Source organism: Schistocerca serialis, chromosome 1, assembly GCF_023864345.2.
Source record: "Schistocerca serialis cubense isolate TAMUIC-IGC-003099 chromosome 1, iqSchSeri2.2, whole genome shotgun sequence".
NCBI classification, from domain to species: Eukaryota; Metazoa; Arthropoda; class Insecta; order Orthoptera; family Acrididae; genus Schistocerca; species Schistocerca serialis.
In genome coordinates this window covers 566,297,187-566,323,566 of record NC_064638.1, presented here as the reverse complement: position 1 = coordinate 566,323,566, position 26,380 = coordinate 566,297,187, and the positions used below count along the sequence as shown (strand labels likewise).

Here is a 26,380-nt window from a genome sequence, read left to right as displayed (position 1 = left end):
GCGAGTCCAGTGCCTTGAGCACTGTGCCATCCCACTAGCCTCTATCTTCCAAGTCAGGTATGCAAATTATCTAGAACTATTTATCAGAGACAGCATGAGAGTCAACAGCTTCAGTTAAAAATGTCAAATTATAATGAAGCCATGTCTGTGGTTCCTGGAATCCTTTTTTTTTCCAAATTAGTAGAAATAGTAAATTTAATTCGTTTTCCTCTCTTGCATCTTGCAAATACTTGTCTTTGTTGGATGGAAAAATAAAAAATTCACAACATTTCAAATAAAATATGGGTGCTACATGGATATGATTATATCTTCTCCTGCTTACTGATGAAATTTTCAGTATGTGCTGAAATGCTTTCTTTGACTTTGGAACATATACTATCTGTTATTCAAAGTTTGCCTGATATTTCCTGTGTGGTGCATCAATTAAATGATCATCATTCTTCTTTCTGGTAATCAACAATTTCAGTTGATCTTATCCGTAAGCCATCATTTTTTCCATCAATGGCCAATATTCTGTTGCAATAATTTGGTTATTTCTGCTTGAGAGTGGTCCTTTCCCTTTTTTCACAGTTTTGTTTACCTTCCCTTCTTCAGTGAACTGTGTGTTATTGTAGTTATATTTTCATTTAAACTTGGAATGATAGACTTGGAGGATTAAAAGTTGTGCTGTGCTTCAAAGTGCTGATATTCCTCAACTTTTTACAGTATTTCACTTGTTATTTTGAAGAATGAACCAAATAATATTCTTACCAGATCGACGACCACCACCACCATCATAATAGAATTTTCATTGTTTGGAGCTCACAATATGGTTTGTGATACTTTACTGAATCATAGTTTCACCTGTATTTTGTCTGCCTGCTTAGCTGGGTGGTAACATGCTTGCTTCCCATGCAAGTGGGCCCGGGTTTGATTCCCAGCCGGGTTGGAGATTTTCTCCGCTTGGGGACTGGGTGTTATCATCATCATCACCAGTGTGCAAGTCGTCCAATGTGGCGTCAAATGAAATAACACTTCCACTTGGCAGCCAAACTTCCCCGAATTGGGGCCTCCTAGCCATTGATTCCATGTGCTCATTTTCATTTTACCTGTCTTTTTGTGATTTCTGTTTCATCCACATGCATTAGCTAGTTCTGACTGTTTCCTGCAGTAAGATGGATTGCATATTTATTAATTTAAAATATTAATCACTGCCCACTCATTTCATAATGGTACATTCTATACCTCTCTAACTTTCATTTCTGTTTCATACTACAACATTCCAGCCTTAAATGACTTAAATCTCGCCTTAAAAACCCTCATATTTTTTCAGCTGCTTCATTTATTGTCTCTGTTCCACATTACCTTACTAGTGAAATAACCAATGAATGAATATTAAAATTATATTGTGTCATGAAAATAATTACACCAGTATAGTCAAGGTGGACAGCAATAACGTTTGACAGATAGTTAAACTTCTTTAAGAACAATGGTGTTTTTAATTTGCACAACACAAACTAAAATAACATGAAACTTCAATTTTCGTGCAGGATCATTTCCAATTTATAGCACCTTGTACTTTCTCAATCAGGGACTGACAAATGCAGAATATCTGCAAGACCAATAAAATGTGCAGACACTAACAGAGAGTCAAACTACTGGCTGCAGGACTGCTTTGTAGTGTCAATTACTTTCAATGTGTCTGTGATGAAAAATGACAGTACTTGAGGATGATACAAAATAGTACTCCATACTATAGCACCAGGCTGTCAAGTTATGTATGATACGTGACAAAAAACTGTTAATCTTCTTGCTACCTCCATACATGGACCTGCTGATCACCATCCAAAAGTCAAAGGGGTACTCCTCACTAACCATGATGCTCTACCACTCTGTATGGCTTTGTGGCCATAAAGCATGGAGCTAGTCATGATAAATCTGCTTACAGTACTACAACTTGCAGCATAGTGCATGGAGGGTATTAATGTTCATTGAATAGCAGTGCTTGGGTCAAACAGTGCTGAGGTCCTCCCTTTGAACATTTCATAATGGTTTTCAAGTCCCTACATTTTTTTCTGTATGTGTGTATGCCTTCCTCTGTTCATCGCTACACACTGTGGTAATGTATAGGGTGCCTCACGAAAGACACCCAAGAGGGTACAGTGGGTCACGTGGGGCATTTGCCAGTTGTAGCCACTGTGTATGCAGTTTGTCACTATGCATAGTTTTCTTTTGAGTTTTTTTGTCAAGGTTAATTGCTTAAAATATTGTTGCTAGATGTCATTATTGCAACTGCACCGAGTCTGGGGCTTCCCTGCACATTCGTCACTCAGCCCAGTCAGACATCAACAACCCACACACGTTTTCTATATTGTGCAACTGAGTGTTTTGGCGGTTTGTTTCCAGTTTCCTGTTGAGTTTCCATTTGGTATGGTATACACAAAGGATCAATGAGTGTTTTTTGTGTTGAACTATGCAAAAACAGAATTATATGTGGAACGTCAGCTTGAATTCATACGAAAATTTCCTAGTGTGCATGTTCCCAATGATTCGATGATACGCATATTAGTGAACAAATTTCAAGAGACTGGATCTGTATTACATAAATGAAGGCCTAGAGACCCTAGTGTTTTATCCGAAAATAAATTAGACAACATTGTGTGGGGGGCCTTAGAAAGAAGTCCAAGAAAATCTCTGCACTGTTTGACACTTCAGACTGGTGTGTCAAGAGCATCTGCTCACAGAGCTGTGCACAAACTGAAACTGAAACCATAGAAAATAATGGTAGTGCATCAACCAAAGAACTCAGATACTGCTGCTCAACATTGTTATTGCAACTGGCTATTACAGTCTGTGCACGAGGGGGAAGTTGATCCTGAGATGCTTTATTATGATTAAGAATGGCTGCATTTGTCATGGTATGTAAATTCTCAGAACAATAAAAGTTAGAGCACCAAAAATCTCCACAAATTACATCAAAAACTTCTGATTGATGTGAAAACAGGAGTGTGGTGTCTAATTAATGCAAGACAAATTATTGGACACATTATATTCTGACAGGCATGTGAACAATATACTGCCCCCCCCCCTTTTTTTTTTGAGAACTAACATCACACAAAAAGATGTAAGTTTATTTCGTGAAGGACAAGGCAAGACCACACATTGCCAATGCTTCTGTGACAGGAATAGGAACTGTTTTTGATGATAAGGTAGTTGACTGGCTGCCTCACATTCTACAGATCTAAATCCTCACTCTCTTAATCCGTGTGGTTTTTATCTTTTGGGAATGTTAAAAGACAAGGTGGACGAAAGCAATTCCCACCCACTTGAAGAGTTGGTAGACAGGATTTGGCTAGTCATTTCCCAGATTTTGGCAACCAAAACTCGTCGAGTGTTTGCTAATGTTTTTCAGGAGATGTCAGACTGCTCTTGCCACAGAGGGACATCATTCTGAGCACCTGCTGTAAACAAACATAAGCTTAAGTTAATCAGATGGAAACATTGTTTACACTTCACTCAGTAGAAGTGCATGCGCAGCCGTCTACCGGCAGATTTGGGTCTGAGAGTCAGGCGGTCAGCAGGTGCGGTAGCAGCAGCCAGTGGCTGTGCCATGTGACTTGCAGACTCCTCCAAGGCATCTTTCGTGAGACACCCTGTATGTGTAACTGGTGAGACAATCTAGTCCGAGTCCAACATCTTGGAACCATATGAGGTGATTATTTTAAAACATGTCTAATTGATTGCATTCCTTATTAATCTTCTGAAGCATAATGCATTTCGTATTTTCATTAGCAATACAGTAATGGGTATTGCAACAGCAATCTTAAATTTATAACAACCAGCAAGTCCAGCAATAAGCTATTTTGCTTTGAAAACCACATGTGCACCTGGTTGGTTACACAGAATCATGTCAAGTCTGCTAATGTGGAATTTACTCCCATGTATGAAACATTCCAATTGACCCATCTGATACACTACTACTTTATTCTACTAAGTCAACTGTACATAACTGTGTTCAGAATTCAGTGGGACTATTAATCATTCTGGCTTTCTATTTTAAAAAAAATTAATTCCATAGGGTGTATCTAATATCAATTTATCTATCATTTTCTTCAAATTTTCATATTTTTATCAGTTATACAGCAAATAATGACTACAAGCATTTGATAGAATCCTTACTGTTGACAATTCCTTCTCAGTTCAATGACTGGAGGACTTTTTGGGTCTGCTGAATAATGTTCCACAATTATCCAACTATGGCTGATAGTAAAACAAGATAAATTTATCAAAATACGCTCCTGAATTTCAATGCCAAAGTTATCAAAGGCTTGCCAACAATTTGTGACTTTTCTAAACCATTACCTACTGCTGAAAATTGGCAACAACCTTTGTGAACAGAGGAAACTGTTGGACTGACACTGATAGCGGCTTATGAATTCAGATATGTACTTCTGAAATGTGAAGTCTGAGCATAAAGAATGTATTTATAGGCCTGTTCTTCCATAAATAACCAAACAAAATTGTAAAAAAAAAAAAAAAAAAAAAAAAAAAAAAAAAAAAAAAAAAAAAAAAAAAAAAAAAAAGAAGAAAATGAAGAGAAATAATGAGAAGTTGGAAAATCAATGAAAACATGTCAATACAACAGTGACAAACTGAAGTTTTATGCAGCTGTTTGATGACACAACGAAAATGAAAATGAGACCAAGAACAAATGCGCCAGTCTAGCTGACATGTGATACAGTTTTACACTGAATGAAAAACAGTTTTTAAGTGTTTTGTTTATACCTGTCCAATATAAAGTTTAGCTTATATGAACACTAGTCTTCCAAGAAAATGAAGCTTTCAATTCTATACTGAAATTATACATAAAGCTTTACTGCTCAGTGCTCAATATTTGTTTTCACAGCACTTCAAAACAAATTATTACCATTAGACAAGTTATGAAATTATAAAATTTCTTCATTTGTGGAATATTAAATACTCAATTGTCTTATTTTTTTGTATTTTAAATAAAAGAATTCAATATTTGAACTGAATAGTGATTCTTGAAAGTGAAAGTTTTCAGCTCATATAATTGTTTTTTGAATGTTATATAATGATTTTGAAATTAAAATTTTTCAGTTGATATAATTGCTTTTGAATGTTATATTCTTTTAGACATTGTATGCACAAATTATCCTGTGATTGCAAACAGCATTAAACCCCATAAAATATTTAGGCAAACATAGTGACTGCATGTGATGAAGAACAAGAAAAGGACATTGTGCATACATGTCTAAAAGTGAGAGACTTTGCTCCTCGATCACCTCCACAATCGTGCTGCTCTTGTAAATGCTGTGGTCGTAGACCCAGGAATCGCATCTCACACTGCGGTTGGCAGGAATATTTGAGCTGAAATATTCCGCACTGAAGTTGGCATCAAGCCTCCTGCATGAGGACCACGCTTGTTGCTCACTGTCCCAAGGGTAGCTCATGTTTATTACGCCTTGAGGTAACTGATATGTAGCTGTTTCATTTTCAAAAGGCAACTGACATCTGAATAGAAACAACAACCCTTTATGTACAAATGCTTATCAAAGCTATGGAAAATATTTGATGTTTATAATTAGCACATATGGCTAATCGGTGATGGAGTTATAAGATGTAATCTGTAGGTCAGAAGAAGCCAATCTGTTGATGACAAACAGGTTTAAAATTTAAATTGCTAACATACTTAATTGTTCCATTATCAGTTGCCTCTCACAGTATGCTAGAAAATATTCCTGTTAACTGAAGACATAAATATTCCAGTAACATAACACAAGAAGTGTGGAGGCCTCTGAAAACATTTGTAGTTGTGTACTTATTTTGTATGTCTTATTATTTTTATGTGTAAAGCATTACATCTGAAGACCAAAATCAATCCTTATTTAACTATGGTTAGATCATTCCTGCGATACTCAGAAGCTATATGTTATATTGGTATGAATTAGCCTTGAAAAAAAATTACACATACTTAAAACAAAGAGATGTTAAAAATATTGTATTTAGACAAGCATGGGATGAAGAAAAACAAAACATAGCATTCAGGCATAGTGTTGTCCTCAGCACTTACAACACAAATTTTTATTATACATGTCCACCTGTATGCAATATAAGTTAAATTTGACTGAAAAATGAAATATAACTTAGAAACAGACTTTGAATGTTGTCCTTTGCCTGACATTCTGAAAGCATTGCACAGAGTTCTAAGAAAGCAGTGGGAATAATGTGAAGTATTTTGCTTAAAAGAACAGGAAGCTGGACACCAGAAACTTTTGCCTCAGATCTGAAATAGTTTCCATGTACTACATATTAAATTATAAAGTGAACAAATGTGAACAACACTGAAACCACAGCAATTTATAGAAAACATACTGAATCTCAGAATTAATGACTTAACTTCAATTTAGATTAATAAGGGACAATTTTTATGTATATAAGCAACACTGCTGCAGAGAAACAGTCACATGCAGAGAAGAAAATCAAATTAAGTCACTCATATAAATTTCTATTACAATGGTGTATTCTTGTAACAGTTTTGAAGTAAGTTCTCTGAAAGCATACACAAAGCATTTATTATGGTATGTTTAGAAATGTTATGAAGACACCTGCTATCAAATGCCATTGCATGCACAATAAAAAGACGAATATGTTACCCCCACACAAAGCAGCTTGGCAACAATTGGTTTGGACATTTGTGAAGCAGAATAACTCAGAAGACCGCAGTAATCAACAGTGCCAATGCAACACACAACACACATCACAGATGAGCAACATAATTAAACAAAATGCATCTTTCTTTACCAATTTTCACTGTGAGTTAGCTGAATGTAACCAGTAGTACATAAAAATATCAAAAGTCCTCTCTTCTATAAACAGAAACAAGCCTGATGTTTTCCTGGATTAAGGGCATAAAATAATTCATTCCTTTGTAAATGTTAGTGGGTGCTGTTGTACAATTAAGAAATCACACACTATTAAAAATAACAGAACAAACATATTAAATAAAAACCTTTAAAGGAAAATCACATATAACAGCCTGCAAACACAAAACCCTAAATTATTCATAATAGGGTAGAAATCCAGTGGAATGCTGCAAGGCTGAATAAAAATCAAATACCACATATGTCCAACATGAAGCATGCACTTCCAGTTAAATAATTACTGCCATACAGTAAATATCAACTGTTTCAGGCACTGGAAAGGTAATGCAGGTAACTTCTTGTGATATGTTTTCCCAGATAGTAGTTCTGAAAATGTGGAAGTATATACATGCATATACAGTGCTTTGCTCCATATGAATAATCAGAAATTCTCACAGAGAAAAATTCTGTTCTACAAATGATTTTTCTGGAAATAAAACAAAAAAGTAATGCAGAACATTGAACTGCTTTGTATTAAATAAATCACCTTTAATATTATTCTGATAGTATTTATTCCTTGATCTCTTTCAAAAATTAAGAAACTATTAACAAAAGAACAAATAAATGTAATACTATCTGATGAGCTGCAGCAAAGTCATGCATTGTTTCTAATTGTAATAATGATTAAATAAGCAGCTGAAATACAACTTTTTCTTGCAACAGGGAGTATTCAATTCAATTTTAGAATTTTTATATTTATTCAGTTCAAGGAGCAGCAAACATCCTAAAACAGTTCACACACATATTCATACATGTTTGTGTCAAAAATTGATAGTGAAGCTTTTTTCACAAATTGACAGACCATTGTAGTGTATGATGACATGTCTTCCATACAGAAACCTTAATTTGATTAAGTCGCATTTAGTTAGTTGCCCAGGTTATTTAAAACAGAAATATGGTTGTACATTACCAGCCCAAGAGTATGGAATATTTTGTTCAATAATGTGAGCCATATCATGGCCAATAGTTTGTTGATGTGATTAGTAATTTTGCTGAGTACATCTACTTAATCTCTTGATAGTACAAGTTTCTATTTGAGACTGTTGTATTGCACACATGTACACATAGTCCCAGCAAACAGAAATCTTTTAAAGCTCGAAATGATGTGACAATCTCTAACAGTTTCCTTTTCTGTGTTTTTTTTTTTTTATATATTTTATTTTTAATGTTCCATTACAGTCAATAACTTTTATTTGTCTACGTATGTGTATCAGATTTTCTGGTTCTTTGAATAGTAAATTTGCAATCGCTAATTGTATTAACAAAAAATCATACAGTGTTCATGTTGTTGTTGTTGTGGTCTTCAGTCCTCAGACTAGTTTGATGCAGCTCTCCATGCTACTCTATCCGTGCAAGCTTTTTCATCTCCCAGTACCTACTGCAACCTACATCCTTCTGAATCTGCTTGGTGTATTCATCTCTTGGTCTCCCTCTACGATTTTTACCCTACACGCTGCCCTCCAATACTAAATTGGTGATCCCTTGATGCCTCAGAACATGTCCTACCAACCGATCCCTTCTTCTGGTCAAGTTGTGCCACATACTTCTCTTCTCCCCAATCCTATTCAATACTTCCTCATTAGTTATGTGAGCTACCCATCTAATCTTCAGCATTCTTCTGTAGCACCACATTTCGAAAGCTTCTATTCTCTTCTTGTCCAAACTATTTATCGTCCATGTTTCACTTCCATACATGGCTACACTCCATACGAATACTTTCAGAAATGACTTCCTGACACTTAAATCAATACTGGATGTTAACAAATTTCTCTTCTTCAGAAACGCTTTCCTTGCCATTGCCAGCCTACATTTTATATCCTCTCTACTTCGACCATCATCAGTTATTTTGCTCCCCAAATAGCAAAACTCCTTTACTACTTTAAGTGCCTCATTCCCTAATCTAATTCCCTCAGCATCACCCAACTTAATTAGACTACATTCCATTATCCTTGTTTTGCTTTTGTTGATGTTCATCTTATATCCTCCTTTCAAGACACTGTCCATTCCATTCAACTGCTCTTCCAAGTCCTTTGCTGTCTCTGACAGAATTACAATGTCATCGGCGAACCTCAAAGTTTTTATTTCTTCTCCATGAATTTTAATACCTACTCTGAATTTTTCTTTTGTTTCCTTTACTGCTTGCTCAATATACAGATTGAACAACATCGGGGAGAGGCTACAACCCTGTCTTACTCCCTTCCCAACCACTGCTTCCCTTTCATGTCCCTCGACTCTTATAACTGCCATCTGGTTTCTGTACAAATTGTAAATAGCCTTTCGCTCCCTGTATTTTACCCCTGCCACCTTTAGAATTTGAAAGAGATTATTCCAGTCAACATTGTCAAAAGCTTTCTCTAAGTCTACAAATGCTAGAAACGTAGGTTTGCCTTTCCTTAATGTTTCTTCTAAGATAAGTCGTAAGGTCAGTATTGCCTCACGTGTTCCAGTGTTTCTACGGAATCCAAACTGATCTTCCCCGAGGTTGGCTTCTGCTAGTTTTTCCATTCGTCTGTAAAGAATTCGTGTTAGTATTTTGCAGCTGTGACTTATTAAGCTAATAGTTCGGTAATTTTCACATCTGTCAACACCTGCTTTCTTTGGGATTGGAATTATTATATTCTTCTTGAAGTCTGAGGGTATTTCGCCTGTCTCATACACCTTCCTCACCAGATGGTAGAGTTTTGTCAGGACTGGCTCTCCCACGGCCGTCAGTAGTTCCAATGGAATATTGTCTACTCCGGGGGCTTTGTTTCGACTCAGGTCTTTCAGTGCTCTGTCAAACTCTTCACGCAGTATCATATCTCCCATTTCATCTTCATCTACATCCTCTTCCATTTCCATAATATTGTCCTCAAGTACATCGCCCTTGTATAGACCCTCTATATACTCCTTCCACCTTTCTGCTTTCCCTTCTTTGCTTAGAACTGGGTTTCCATCTGAGCTCTTGATATTCATACAAGTCGTTCTCTTATCTCCAAAAGTCTCTATAATTTTCCTGTAGGCGGTATCTATCTTACCCCTAGTGAGATAGGCCTCTACATCCTTACATTTGTCCTCTAGCCATCCCTGCTTAGCCATTTTGCACTTCCTGTCGATCTCATTTTTGAGACGTTTGTATTCCTTTTTGCCTGTTTCACTTACTGCATTTTTATATTTTCTCCTTTCATCAATTAAATTCAATATTTCTTCTGTTACTCAAGGATTTCTACTAGCCCTCGTCTTTTTACCTACTTGATCCTCTGCTGCCTTCACTACTTCATCCCTCAAAGCTACCCATTCTTCTTCTACTGTATTTATTTCCCCCATTCCTGTCAATTGCTCCCTTATGCTCTCCCTGAATCTCCGTACAACCTTTGGTTCTTTTAGTTTATCCAGGTCCCATCTCCTTAAATTCCCACCTTTTTGCAGTTTCTTCAGTTTTAATCTACAGGTCATAACCAATAGATTGTGGTCAGAGTCCACATCTGCCCCTGGAAATGTCTTACAATTTAAAACCTGGTTCCTAAATCTCTGTCTTACCATTATATAATCTATCTGATACCTTTTAGTATCTCCAGGGTTCTTCCATGTATACAACCTTCTTTCATGATTCTTAAACCAAGTGTTAGTTATGATTATGTTGTGCTCTGTGCAAAATTCTACCAGGCGGCTTCCTCTTTCATTTCTGTCCCCCAATCCATATTCACCTACTATGTTTCCTTCTCTCCCTTTTCCTATTCTCGAATTCCAGTCACCCATGACTATTAAATTTTCGTCTCCCTTCACAATCTGAATAATTTCTTTTATTTCATCATACATTTCTTCAATTTCTTCGTCATCTGCAGAGCTAGTTGGCATATAAACTTGTACTACTGTAGTAGGTGTGGGCTTCGTATCTATCTTGGCCACAATAATGCGTTCACTATGCTGTTTGTAGTAGCTTACCCGCATTCCTATTTTCCTATTCATTATTAAACCTACTCCTGCATTACCCCTATTTGATTTTGTGTTTATAACCCTGTAGTCACCTGACCAGAAGTCTTGTTCCTCCTGCCACCGAACTTCACTAATTCCCACTATATCTAACTTCAACCTATCCATTTCCCTTTTTAAATTTTCTAACCTACCTGCCCGATTAAGGGATCTGACATTCCACGCTCCGATCCGTAGAACGCCAGTTTTCTTTCTCCTGATAACGACATCCTCTTGAGTAGTCCCCGCCCGGAGATCCGAATGGGGGACTATTTTACCTCCGGAATATTTTACCCAAGAGGACGCCATCATCATGTAATCATACAGTAAAGCTGCATGCCCTCAGGAAAAATTACGGCTGAAGTTTCCCCTTGCTTTCAGCCATTCACAGTACCGGCACGGCAAGGCCGTTTTGGTTATTGTTACAAGGCCAGATCAGTCAATCGTCCAGACTGTTGCCCTTGCAACTACTGAAAAGGCTGCTGCCCCTCTTCAGGAACCACACGTTTGTCTGGCCTCTCAACAGATACCCCTCCGTTGTGGTTGCACCTACGGTACGGCTATCTGTATCGCTGAGGCACGCAAGCCTCCCCACCAACGGCAAGGTCCATGGTTCATGGGGGGGACAGTGTTCATAGCAGTACTATAATAAGGAAAATAAAATGTGTGAATTAAACTTATAATGAAAAATTACTGTGATATTCAACATCATCCCTATTAACAATGACTAAGATGGAGGACTTAAAGGCAGTCTGGACATCAGTCATAGTGAACAAAAGAATAAATAGCCCATATTTATTCATTCAGGTTCTGTCAGTGCAGTTTCCAACAAAAGTGGATATGAGAAATGAAATTTCTCAATGTAAAGCTTAAAAGCAAAATGGACCAACCAATGAAATGTAGCTTTCACAAGAGTAAAACAAGTGTTGAGTAAAAACAATGAAAAAGAAGTCATGGTTAGTTAAGACATGCGAGATAGATCAATGATTAAATGAAATAAAATTTGGGAGCAAGAGAGAGGAGTAGTGCATCCTGATTTTCTGAGAATCTAGAAGAGCAACAACTGAAGAGCTGAACCAACATGGGAGGAATAGCTATATCTCCAGATATTATGATTAGTTCTGATGTTGTATTGGTGCTATATTTACTTGCATCAGTAACACTGCTAACTTGCAATTAATGTTACTTATTGCTTCTGCTGTAATATTTATAAAAATATGGAGAGTATGTTCACAAATTTTACAGTTTAAACTTGAAAATTGAAGAGTAGTAACTGGAGGCAACAGTTTTCTACAAAAATGCATTAAAATGTAAATTTTAGGGTATTACACATTTTTCTTCACAGTGAATAAATGGACAGATTACCACTGTCAATTATTTTACCCAGACTTAGTTACCTAAATCAAGAATTCTTATTCAGATACTTTTAATTGAATGAAAAATCCCATGAGACTATTTTCATACAAAATGGCTGAAATTAGCAATCACAGCAAAAAGAACATAATAAAGTTTGAATTTAACACTAAACATTTCTTTTACAGTTCACTTTTATGTTACAATGATGCTCTCTTACTATACCGAATAATCCAGATGACTGAAGAATAAGAAAATAAAGTATGCAAAACATGTAAGCGTTGATGGATCTGTCAGCAAGAGGAAAGAAGTTTTTGTGGCCCAAGCAGAATTTAGTATGTTAAGGTTTGAAAAAATGCTGGGATGGTAACAGGGACACACTTGATGAGGTGAATCTGACTTTCATGACTAAGACTAAAATAAGCAGACTCAGATGAGAAGTGACACTAAATGTGTACCATGACACACACACACACACACACACACACACACACACACACACACACACACACACACACCATAACCATATATTTCCACAGGTGCTTTAGATTTGTAATTGTTATTGGATTTTTTAATCTAATATTACCCGTACATTGTCCACATATGCTTTACATTTGCGTTATGGAACTACAATTACAATATATAATGTTTTCATATTTATTTCATAGGAAGCTTAACATCACTATTTCCTTTTTGTCTGATTTTAGTTATGACCAGAGTGGTTACTTGTATTGATGTTGCTACTGCTCATCATCAGCTACATTGCCTAATTCACCACACACTGCAAACTGTATTTAAACTATCATCATGACTTTCTGACAGGTTTTTCTGGGGTTAAAACTGGACTTCTTTTGGGATTGGTACTCCATATTTTATGAATAAATTATATGTATTATTTTTCTGTGTACCTTTGAGAATTACACTCTGTCCTTTGGGGAAATGAAATATGACTGACAGTCATGAGATTATAAGTTGGAGATCAGCATTTTTAACAAGAATAGAAATACTACTTTCTGTTGTGAAAACACAGGACTTTCACTGTTTATAACAGTGCACAATGTTATCGTTGTAAAATCAACAGTGACACAGACAGGTTTCCCCAAAGCTTATTACTATGTCAGTGGCCAGAAATATCTTTAATAAACTGCTGTAAATATACTTGCAAAAATGAGAAACATCACTGAATCTCCTACACCAAAGATGTTCTCTGTGAAAATTTGGAATACATTTTAGCAGGAACACCATTATATAACCTGAGTGTTAAGAAATAAAATTATAAAGCTCATCAGAACCAAAAACCTGAAACATAAAAGCAGAAAAAGGTAAAGAAATGAAGAACTGAATTTTTTTAAAAAAATTTGAAAGTTAAAAAAAAATATTAAAAACAGGCTCCAAAAAAATTTTGCAGTGGGTGTTCGCTTCAGTCAGCTTAATTCATAGAAAAAAATTATTAACCATGTCAGCTCATATTACATTTAAAATTAATGAAACATTAATTACAGCACCGCAATGATTGTATACACTGATATTTTTCTGAATAAATGCCATTTCAACTACTCCTGTGAGCAGTTTTTGTATATATTACTACACTGGACAGCTTTTCTGTGTTATTCCATAAAAACTCAACATGCTTTGGCTCTGGAACTTTTATAGGGCCTTATCTACATACAAAAATATCTTAGGTACTCAATTTTATTCAATACTACTGGTATAACCATCCATTACAATAAAAATGCACATTACTGCCAAAGCAACTGTGATGAATAATATTTTGAATGAACATTCGTCACCTATAAGGTGATGGATACTGATCGCACACATTTTTCATTTAAGGACTCTCAAAGATGTCTTAAAAAATTGCCCCTTGACAACACTAAGTGAATTGAGCTATGTGTGTCAATCCAGAAACATGTGATATTCATGGTATTTCTGTATGAAACTACTTCCTGTGTCAATAACAGTCAGTATGGGTATCTGTCCTTGAGTACAGTGATTGCGACTCAGTGTTACATGCATACAGCACACAGTATGCAAATTTTATAGGAGCAAGACAGCACAGCAAAAGCATATGAAAGACACTAGACATCCCAAATCATTTGGAGGGTGAAGGATGATGGCTCCAATACTGTCGCCAATCAAGTGGTGGTGTTGTACTATGCCACTCCTGACAGCTTCATACACAGCCTCTGATATACTGCACTGCAATGAGAGATCATCACAACATGTAGTGAAGTTCTGTGTGCCAAAGGTGGACAGACACCACACAAAGCAAGTAACTTACTACCCATGAGCTGAGCTATTCCAATTTGAGCTGAATACGTGACAAAACTTAAAATGTCAAGGTTGGATGTAGCAGGAAGACATGTAAGAAGAGTAGAATGGAGATGGACTTCACAAAAACATTCTACAATTGGTTATTTCATCATCAGATACTAAAAAAATTAAAAACATGTAGAAATCAGACAGAGCAAGCAGATGAATTGATTAACCAAGGACTTTGGGAAACAGCATTATAAAATGCTAGAATGAGAACTTGGCAGTTAAAAGTTGTAATAAATATCACACACACGTTTCACATGAACATTTCAAGAGATTACATAATGTCAACTAGAAAGAAGACAATGAATGATAGCAGGACAATAATTACCGTTATAGAACAAAGAGGAGCAGAAAACACAAAGAAAACACTAAAACGCCATTTTTCCACGCCAAAGAAATATTTCACACAATGAATGCAATATCTGGCACTTGACAGGTCAGAATTGAGTGGTGGGAGAATAGATGTAATTTTATGAGTGAATAAATAATTTACAAAGTCAAGAGGTTAAAGTAACCAGAGAATAAAGCTGTCCACTGCTAGGAAACAGATAGCAAGCGTAAATGTCTAGAAGGTAATGACAGTGGACACACTGGAAGAATAAGCTGGAGCATTATATGATTATTTTATGGTTTCTGTATAAAATGAAAATATAGAGTGCATCCAGTTATTCAAGGCATTGTCAAAACTATCAAATGTGAATTCTGAGGAAAATATCTTTGGGATATATACTCTAGAAGTTGAGAATGTATTTTTCCAACATTGCTGATAAAATTGGTACAGCGCAGTGAGTGAGGGATTTATCTAACAATATTCGAGTTTGTTTCTGGTTGATCAACTTATCCACTGCTGCTAAAAAAGAGATCTTTACACATCAAAAGACACTGATGGTCTACTGCCTGAGAATGATGTTTGAGGAAAAATGCTTTCAAAAAGTAATTTGAGCAATGTACAAAGCCTTGGTTAAGGAAGACAGAAAAATGTTGCCTACAATGACAGATAGGAACTTACTTGTTATTTTAAATGTGTATTTTTACTAGAACCTGCTTGGCTCAACAGAAACATGATGAGTGATTTTTTTAACAGCTTCTGTTGTCAGTGTAACTGATAAACAGTTCTTTAGTTTCCAGAATAGAGGAAATGCATCAACTGTCCAGTTACCTATTGTTCCCTTAGAACATGCCCATAAAATGTTCATACATATTATATAGAATATATAACACACTTAAGTAACAAAGTGTGATTTTTAAAGAATGTGTGTATCATAATTTTTGTTTTTATGCATTTGTTGGTCAGCTGTAGTAATGATTATGGAAATCAGTATACTTTGCATACATGACAGTTTACACACTGTATCTGTAAAAATGTGCAAATTGGTGACAAACTAGTATTCACTGCTTGGGTTAGACCTAGGGAGGCCAAAAAAAATAGTATATTTTTTCTTTCCTTTTATTCCAATTAAAAATGAGTCTAAAGTGTCTCAATAATTATTCCAAAAGAGATCACACAGCAAGATAAGAAAATGTGCTTCTGTTCATGAATTGTTCACAAACTTGTGGAAGTTTTCTCATCATGTTTACTCAAATAATACTATCAACAGTGTGAATCAGTTTGAACATTAATATTCTTTGGATTTAAAATTCAAAGAGTTGTGAAAAACTGTTGAATTGTCTCAATTACTTAGCTGCTGCTATCTTTACTATAGTTTATCTGAATTACTATACAGACATCTCTATTAGGTTATAATACTCCTACCTGTGGTCCACTTTCGCCTGAAGGAAGACACCTCCCAACTTATGGAGGGCACTCACAATTGCTGTCAGGCACAGCAAAAAGTAAATACGCCGCTGGTAGCGGCCAAATTCTCCCAAGTATGGGAAGATGTCATCAAAAGCCATTTTTCACTGCCTTCTTGCTTTCCAATCTAAATATAAAAAGGTTTTGTCAGTATATTCTTAAACAAACAAAAATTTGCACTTTTGTGCAAGGGTACAGAAGTATTTACCATAATAAAAGGCATTATATGAACTAAAAACAATCTTGTACTTTCAAACCTAAGGGGTTTCTTTGTAGGATACAAGGAATATAATATTTCTGTTTGTGTCCAAGCTGACAGTAAAGGTACTTGAATCACTGTGTAATATATTAATATATATCACGGTTGGAAGGTTGGAAACTTAAAGAATAAGCAAAACAAGTTTTACTTCACAGTATTAGATATCTTGTGACAAAATATGGTATCATAGAAATCATCATATCTCAAACTTTCATTATTCAAGCAAAAGAATCACTATAAACATTTTTTAATTAGATTAACTGTTTTAAATCTAGAAGCAGAGAATGATGGTGTAGTGTACATTTGTATCTTTTGTGCAAAAAAAAGTGCTGTAAACTACACTCACGTGACATGGGAAGAATGGTAAACACCCTATTGCTTTTTTTGTGTTCTTAAGAGGAATACTTATGCATGTACTTTCTTTAGATTTAATCACAGTTTTAACTGAAAAAAACTATGTATAACTGTGTATGTGATAATTTGCCTAAAAATCTATGTGTAACTGTATGTAATAATTTGCTTACAGCCTTTTTTTATGTTGGCTCCTGGGTATTTGTGACAGATACACAGTTTATAATCATCACATTAATTTATGTTCTCTCATCTCATCTTCTCATAATAATGACTTGCCCCTAATCAAATTGTATCTATGCACAGAAATGATGAAGAGGATCAATAAAACAATAAAATACAAATACAATAACTGCAAGGGAGGCTAGAGAGCCTATGGCACTATAAGTTTTCTAAGGGCTTAATTTGGTACTGGAGGGACGTGTAGGATGTGAAAGTTTTAAAGATACCATCTTCACTACAGCCAGCAGGTTCATATGGATGGAAGGTCACCCCTAATCCCCCACTAACTCTCAGGAAGGAAAAACAGTATGTATAATTTGGTATTTTTCCGTCAAGAAAATTATGTAAAAGTCGGTATTATGTAGTTTTTGACATGGTTGGAAATGAAATGGAACTTTTTATGGCTACTTGGAAGTAAGAATTCATCTTCCAAAATATTAAAAATGCCCCATACCCTCAGGTCTAGGCCCTCCCCTACAAACTATCATATGGCCGCTCTTGCACGGATACATGTTGCTGTAGTTAATCAGAGATGAAGAAGTCCACACTCTATTGGGTACAGTGGTGAGCTGCATCAAGGCAGTCTTCAGACTGAAGACCGCAACTGCAACAACGACGGTGGGAAGTCGCATGTACCATCTTTCTGTGGAACGTGTTAACCTAGTTGTGTGTGGTATCATATTTCAACAGTCTGTGTGATGTATTTTTTGAAGTGGACGCTGGGTTGTTGTTGTTCTGGTCTTCGGTCCTGAGACTGGTTTGATGCAGTTCTCCATGCTACTCTATCCTGTGCAAGCTCCTTCATCTCCCAGTACTTAGTGCAACCTACATCCTTCTGAATCTGCTTACTGTATTCATCTCTTGGTATCCATCTATGATTTTTACCCTCCACGCTGCCCTCCAATGTTAAATTTGTGATCCCTTGATGCCTCAGAACATGTCCTACCAACCGGTCCCTTCTTCTTGTCAAGTTGTGCCACAAACTCCTCTTCTCCCCAATTCTATTCAATACCTCCTCATTAGTTACTTCTGTAGCACCACATTTTGAAAGCTTCTATTCTCTTCTTCTCCAAACTATTTATTGTCCATGTTTCACTTCCATACATGGCTACACTCCATACAAATACTTTCAGAAACGACTTCCTGACACTTAAATCTATTCTCGATGTTAACAAATTTCTCTTCCTCAGAAACGCTTTCCTTGCCATTGCCAGTCCACATTTTATATCCTCTCTACTTCAACCATCATCAGTTATTTTGCTCCCCAAATAGCAAAACTCCTTTACTACTTTAAGTGTCTCATTTCCTAATCTAATTCCCTCAGCATCACCCGACTTAATTCAACTACATTCCATTATCCTCATTTTGCTTTTGTTGATGTTCATCTTACATCCTCCTTTCAAGACAATGTCCATTCGAAGTCCTTTGCTGTCTCTGACAGAATTACAATGCCATCAGCGAACCTCAGTTTTTATTTCTTCTCCATGGATTTTAATACCTACTACGAATTTTTCTTTTGTTTCTTTTACTGCTTGCTCGATATAGATTAAATAACATCAGGGAGAGGCTACAACCCTGTCTTACTCCCTTCCCAACCACTGCTTCCCTTTCATGCCCCTCGACTCTTATTACTGCTATCTGGTTTCTTTACAAATCGTAAATAGCCTTTCGTCTCCGTATTTTACCCATGCCACCTTTAGAATTTGAAAGAGAGTATTCCAGTCAACATTGTCAAAAGCTTTCTCTAAGTCTACAAATGCTAGAAATGTAGGTTTGCCTTTCCTTAATCTATTTTCTAAGAGAAGTTGTAGGGTCAGTATTGCCTCACGTGTTCCAACATTTCTACGGAATCCAAACTGATCTTCCCCGAGGTCGGCTTCTACCAGTTTTTCCATTCGTCTGTAAAGATTTCATATTTTGCAGCCATGGCTTATTAAACTGATAGTTCACTAATTTTCACATCTGTCAACACCTGCTTTCTTTGGGATTGGAATTATTATATTCTTCTTGAAGTCTGAGGGTATTTCACCTGTCTTATACATCTTGCTCACCAACTGGTAGAGTTTTGTCAGGATTGGCTCTCCTAAGGCCGTCAGTAGTTCTAATGGAATGTTGTCTACTTCTGGGGCCTTGTTTCATCTCAGGTCTTTCAGTACTCTGTCAAACTCTTCACGCAGTATCGTATCTCCTATTTCATCTTCATCTACATCCTCCTCCATTTCCATTTTTGAGACGTTTGGATTCCTTTTTGCCTGCTTCATTTAGTGCATTTTTATATTTTCTCCTTTCATCAATTAAATTCAATATTTCTTCTGTTGCCCAAGGATTTCTAATAGCCCTCATCTTTTTTCCTACTTGATCCTCTGCTGCCTTCACTACTTCATCTCTCAGAGCCACCCATTCTTCTTCTACTGTATTTCTTTCCCCTATTCCTGTCAATTGTTCCCTTATGCTCTCCCTGAAAATCTGTACAACCTCTGGTTCTTTCAGTTTATGCAGGTCCCATCTTCTTAAATTCCCACCTTTTTGCAGTTTCTTCAGTTTTAATCTGCAGTTCATGACCATTAGATGTGGTCAGAGTCCACATCTGCCCCTGGAAATGTCTTACAATTTAAAACCTGGTCCCTAAATCTCTGTCTTACCATTATATAATCTATCTGATACCTTTTTGTATCTCCAGGATTCTTCCATGTATACAACCTTCTTTTATGATTCTTGAACCAAATGTTAGCTATAATTAAGTTATGCTCTATGCAAAATTCTTCCAGACGGCTTCCTCTTTCATTTCTTACCCCCAATCCATATTCACCTACTACGTTTCCTTCTCTCCATTTTCCTATTCTCGAATTCCAGTCACCCATGACTGTTAAATTTTCGTCGCCCTTCACTACCTGAATAATTTCTTTTATCTCATCATACATTTCACCAATTTCTTCATCATCTGCAGAGTTAGTTGACATATATACTTGTACTATTGTAGTAGGCGTGGGCTTCGTGTCTATCTTGGCCACATTAATGAGTTCACTATGCTGTTTGTAGTAGCTTACCCGCACTCATATTTTTTTATTCATTATTAAACCTACTCCTGAATTACCCCAGTTTGATTTTGTAATTATAACCCTGTATTCACCTGACCAAAAGTCTTGTTCCTCCTGCCACCGAACTTCACGAATTCCCACTATATCTAACTTCAACCTATCCATTACCATTTTTAAATTTTCTAATCTACCTGCCCAATTACGGGATCCGACATTCCACTCTCCAATCCACAAAATGCCAGTTTTCTTTCTCCTGATAGCGACATCCTCTTGAGTAGTCCCTGCCCGGAGATCCGAATGAGGGACCATTTTACCTCCAAAATATTTTACCCAAGAGGACGCCATCATCATTTAACCATGCAATAAAGCTGCATGCCCTCGGGAAAAATTACAGCTGTAGTTCTGCTTGCTTTCAGCCGTTTGCAGTACCAGCACAGCAAGGCCGTTTTGGTTAGTGTTACAAGGCCAGATCAGTCAATCATCCAGACTGTTGCCCCTGCAACTACTGAAAAGGCTGCTGCCCCTCTTCAGGAACCCCATGTTTGTCTGGCCTCTCAACAGATACCCCTCCGTTGTGGTTGCACCTACAGTACGGCCATCTGTATCACTGAGGCACGCAAGCCTCCGCACCAACGGGAAGGTCCATGGGGGGGGGGGGTTAACATCGCAGCCCCGGGAATTTTATGAGACAGCCATTCGCCGCCTTGTGTCACAGTAGGACAAGTGTCTCAACAGCCAGGGTCAATACTTCTAACAACAGGTACTGGTTTCTATAATTATGTCTCTGGCTCGTTTCTTTTTGAATGCCCCTTATATCTTGTAGGTACCGGCACCTGATTTGGTCTTGACGACTATCCACCACAAAGGGATTATAGTTGTTTTTATATTCCACGATCGGTAATCTCAGTATCTACCATTTCAACGTTTGTACGATGATTGGAAGGAAGGCCCGTGTTACGATCTTACGCAGTGAAACAATTTTGGATGAGATGACCGAATTAAGTATTCCGGCCTTCTCTCTTATCTTGTTTCAGTACCGAAATGGTCACTGAGTGAATGAATAGATGATTCTGATCAACTTACTCATTTCACATATGTGCAAAACCTTTTAGGTCCTTTTACGCATATCGGTTGACAAAAGTTTAACTTTCAAAGTCACTGAACATTTCTCTCATTGCTCTCCTTACGCTCATTTTCGTTTCGTTGTGTGTGTGTGTGTGTGTGTGTGTGTGTGTGTGTGTGTGTGTGTGTGTGTGTGTGTGTGTGTGTGTGTCAGCTAGATTTTCACTTTCCTTGAATCTGAGATGAAGATTTCTTCGGTTATGTAATAGTTTTCTAACACGGCTATTAGTCCATGGTGGATCTTTCCCATGCCATAAAACCTTACTCGAAACACACTTGTCTAGGTCATGTTGCACAATGCCTTTGATTTTTTTTCCATTTAATCTTTACATCTTCGTCCTCATCACGGCTGACGCTGACTGCTCAGATACTCTGAAATTTGTGTCCTGTCACTCTTGCTAAGCAAAAATATCTTCCTGCCTTTCTTAACGTCCTTTGTAAGACGCTTTGTCATAAATGCCTGTACAAATGTTCCTCTACTGTAAGCACTATACAGTGCCGACAAATGTGTGCGCATGTCCTTCCACTTCTAGTGTTGTCTTAAGCGCAGAAAGGGGATTACACACTAACCGAGGGAAACACTCCTAAGCTGTGAAACCAGTTCCTCTGTACCTCACCGCTAGCACTACACATGCCAGCAGGTAACGTTCTCCATGCATTCGCCAAATCCAAAGTCTTCCATCAGGGTACAGTGAGAGTCATCACTCCAAATCACCTGCTTCCAGTCATTTACTGTCCAGTGGCGTCGCTGTTTGCTCCACTTCAAGCGTTGCTTAGCATTGACTGCAAAAATGTGTGGTTTATGAACAGCTGTCGACCACTGTACCCCACTCTAACTCCACATGCAAGTAAAAACGCTAGCTAGGCTGCTGGTACTACTTTCGAATTCCTGAGAGATTCCTTCCGTTGATTTCTTGCGGTTTTTTACAGCCAAAGACTATTGCACGTCCGAAGTCACTGAGCTCTCCTAAGCGATCCCTTCTGCTGTTAAGTGTTTCTCCACCAACAACATAATACTCCCCACCTCCTTTTATACTGCTGGTGGGTACGCCTCTCGTGGCATATAGTACCTAATTCAGTCTAGCCTGTATCGTCCCTACTAGTATCAGAAGCGGAATGGCAGTCACGAAGGCAAAAATTAAATCGTTTACTCCTATGGCCCACCCCCTTTTTGTGTGCCAACCTGTTCGAGCAGCAGCTTCCTGCACAAAACAGGAAGTCTCAGAGTACAGAAGTGACAAAAAAAATCTCCGAGGTTGGGCTAAACTTTGTAAGGGAAGATCTTTCCTAGGACACAGACGACGGTTTGAAAAAGCTACGTTCAGGAGTCGGAGGAACAGGAAGTACTATGAATAGATGGGGACTATTAGACGAACCGGTGCTGTGCGACTGTGGCCACTACTCGTCTTACGCAGTGCGAACTATGCCCAAGCACCTGCACTGTAGAGCAGCTCATGAAGGCTATCACAAATTCGGTGTCTCTAGCCAGATCTGATCCAATATTTCTTAGCCATGCAAAGCTACATGTCACACAGGTTTTTATACACAGATTTTTATTTTAAAAATTTTTGCTCACTAATTTCGTGTTGTTGGTTGTTATATATAGTGTTTGGTGCTTCTGATACGATTAAAAGTTGGAAAGTAAAGGAATGAGAGACATTCCAAATGAACATATTGGATCAACTAGTTGATGATGTGAGTTCCTATGAATAATATATGCCGAGTGATCTAAATTGGAGCGCACATATTAAAGTTTTTATTGATAAACTGTCATCAATCTGTTACACGCTGTGATGTCCTTAGGTTAGTTAGGTTTAAGTAGCTCTGAGTCTAGGGGACTGGTGACCTCAGATGTTAAGTCCCATAGTGCTCAGAGCCATTTTCTTTTCCCTACGCTAACGATATGAGCCTTACACACACACACACACACACACACACACAAATTACATATATCTCGCAACATCACAGAGCAAGAAACTGCAATAACATTTACCTGCCACATGCCAAAACGTTGGGTCTATCACATGTGTCCTACAAGTACAACACAACCAGTCACTTTCCTAACGTCAAGTTGATCAAGAAAGCCTTTAAAACAACTGAAATCATTTCTGATGCACCAGAGTTACTATTCGGTAAATAAATTCCTCATCGAATAAAGAGGAATTTTATAATGTAGAATTAGCAGACATATCATAGCAGTCAGGTGTGCGATAAATTGTATGAATTATATGTACTGCATGATACAGTGTATGAAAATAGTCATTTGCATTTACGATCAAACTTAACCCCACACTCACAATATATTGCTCGTCTCCTCTGTGTTTTCTGTTAACTTGTCATACATCTGTATAAGTTCTCACAGCGAAACGCGTCAGTCAGTCAGTCAGGTGATGATGATAGTCATAGCTACTACACCAATTTACTGAAATCCGTATAATTGTACCGATTGGTGGGTATCTGAGCTTATATTGTGGAATATGTCAACGATTGCAAAGGTCGAGTCGCTAGCACAAATTCTTTTTTCATTCTGTATATTGAGTTACATCTCGTCTGTTTAATGAGTTGCACGACTCCGCGGGATCAGGTAGGAGAGAAAACGACTCGCAGACGGTGTCCCGAGTCTCTGGGGGTAAAAGCAGCAACCGCATTTATCGCTCAAACAACTGATTTTCGAGTATACCGGTTTTTTCATCTCTAATTTAACCGGACAGTTAAAACCGCTCAGAATAATCGATATCTGAAGCAACCGATTTTCGGTTTTTTATTTCTATTATTCTGAGCAATAAACGTCGATATCGAACGAAGATTTAAAAATTCAAAATTTCCCTCAGTCTTTTGCACTGTATGTTCCAAGATATGTAGAACCAGTATGTCAAAATAAAATACGTAACTAAAAGAAAGCTTAAGTCTTTTCACTGTTCGCTACTTTTCTCGAAAAGTAATAAGGGCTTGAATACCACAAAAAATTCAGCAGTTTTCTCCTAATGCTTCTAATTTTTTAAATTGTGCTAAGAAATCGTGTTGTAACAGATGATTGTACGGTCACTGTTTTGGAATTACGAACATTCAGTGCTTAAGGTGGAGACTTAAGCTGGAGACTATTTTTCGTTTTAAGTTTTCCGATTCCAATGGCTACAAACTATGTAGACACAGCCAGATCATACACTTTCTGTTTTTATTAAAAATTAGGAATGATTTGTTAAGTTTTTAAATTATTACTGTTGGTATAACTTCCTTGCCCTTATTATTTCAAAGAAGTGAGATAAGTAATAAGCCTTCGTCTAAAATTTGTAGCTTTCTTTTTCTTTTATTATTTCAAATGAAAAATCCGTTTTAGTAAAATATATATCTTTAATTTTTAATAGGAATCCGAATGCAACTGATTTTCTATTGACAAAACCAAAAATGTTCTTTCAGAATATTCAAATGAACAACTTAGTAGATAAAATATTGATTTTACAGGACAAATGACTAGTTAAAATTTCAATCATTAATTAATCAATCCACTGGTAAATTTTTATTTTGTCCAATCTGTTCATAAATACTCCTTCTATGAAGTGTTGATATGTAAGTTGACTTCATCAATATCGTTCAAAGATGATACTAATCTTTCAGAGCCCACAGAACTTATTACCAAACTTGCTTTTTTTTAAAAAAAAGGTTTATTTGAAAACGAAACATTTTAGCACCATTGCTATGGCAAACTGATGTGTCAGTTTTACACTTGGTTATCAGTATTAAATAAACATATCTGTTATACCTGAGACCTAACAAATACCGAAAAATACCGATTGTCCAGAATTAAAATATCGGTATCGGTTTTAACCGGTCGGTTTTTCCCATCCATAGGGTAATGGCGAATTCTTAAGGAAAAGCCGATACAAGTATGAGGGCATTGGCTCGACCGCCCCCAACAGGTAACCTACACGGGACACGCTGTTGTGATAACCAGACACGCCCACGCAAAATTCTTCAAAACTGCACCCCCGCAGTGTGCAGTCGGTGACTCCTCCTAAAAAGCTCGGTATGAGGGACAATGACAAGTGTCCGAGCTAATAAGTGTTTTACTGCTCGGAATCTCTGCTCAAAGGGCATCCTGGTTCCGTGTTATTCGCCGTCCGGCCTTCCAAGAAAACTGAGGGAAGCCAGAATGGCCAAGGAATAACCATGTAACGTATTCACATGGAAAGCTATGCGGCGGTCATTGTTAAAGTTGTCTCTTTTCAGGCTTGTGGGGGAAGTTTGGCGGCATCCGGACGCCACTCCACATTGACTGCAAATTACTCTCGCAACGCGGGAAGGCAGCTCATTGGTTAAAAAATCATCATCTGGAAGTGAGTTTGGAACTCTAGTTCTCAAAATGTCATGCACAGAAAGGTAGGTCATTGGGTGACTAAAATGATATCTACTAGATGGGGTATTGGTGCACAATTTGGAAAATTCACATTGGTTAATTATTGGCTCAGTCGTTCCCATTGGTCGAAGCTCAATTGCACAGATCTTGTGCGAAGCGAGACAGACTTGACTGAGAGCCATAGCAAGAGCTGCAACTTGCTATCTCGAGTCACCTCATCATGTCATCGCTGACCACTTGCTGCCACCGGTAAGCTGCAGCAGATGCAGGTCTTAACTCGTGTAATTCCAGGTGAGAGCGGCTTGCATGTGGGTCATCACAGGAGGATCACAATTAGGTCTTTTCATTGGTTACGCTATATACGTTTAGACAGCACCGTTAAATCTAGTCTCGAAGCTGACGGCTCATCCACGACTGAGCTCTTCTAGGCATTCGCACGTGTAATCTACACCTTGTTTGATCAGAACAATCATTTCGCGTCCAGTCGTTGAGATGGTGGCCACACGCATCCTGCCTATACCTTGTAGGCCTTGCCAAGCCAATCTACACTGAGGTAACAAAAGTCATGGGATAGCGATACGTACGTATACAGATGGCGGTACGAACGCGTACACAAGGTATAAAAGAAAAGGGCAGTGCATCGGCGGAGCTGTTAGTTGGTTTAAAAGTGGTTGGTGGGGGGGGGGGGGGGGG

At 37.5% G+C, this 26,380-nt stretch overlaps 1 protein-coding gene across 3 annotated transcripts in view; it reads right to left on the bottom strand.

Annotated features, from left to right (window-relative positions):
• Window positions 1-26,380, bottom strand: part of LOC126475922 (organic cation transporter protein-like) — a 416,650-nt gene that overhangs the window by 30,173 nt on the left and 360,097 nt on the right. For all 3 annotated transcript variants that reach the window (XM_050103504.1, XM_050103505.1, XM_050103503.1), the window contains 2 exons: window positions 16,300-16,468; window positions 5,286-5,514 (listed from right to left, as the gene is read on the bottom strand). In XM_050103504.1, the coding sequence (XP_049959461.1) occupies window positions 5,286-5,514; window positions 16,300-16,442 (372 nt within the window). In that variant the 5' untranslated portion in view covers window positions 16,443-16,468. The remainder of the gene's footprint in view (window positions 1-5,285; window positions 5,515-16,299; window positions 16,469-26,380) is intronic.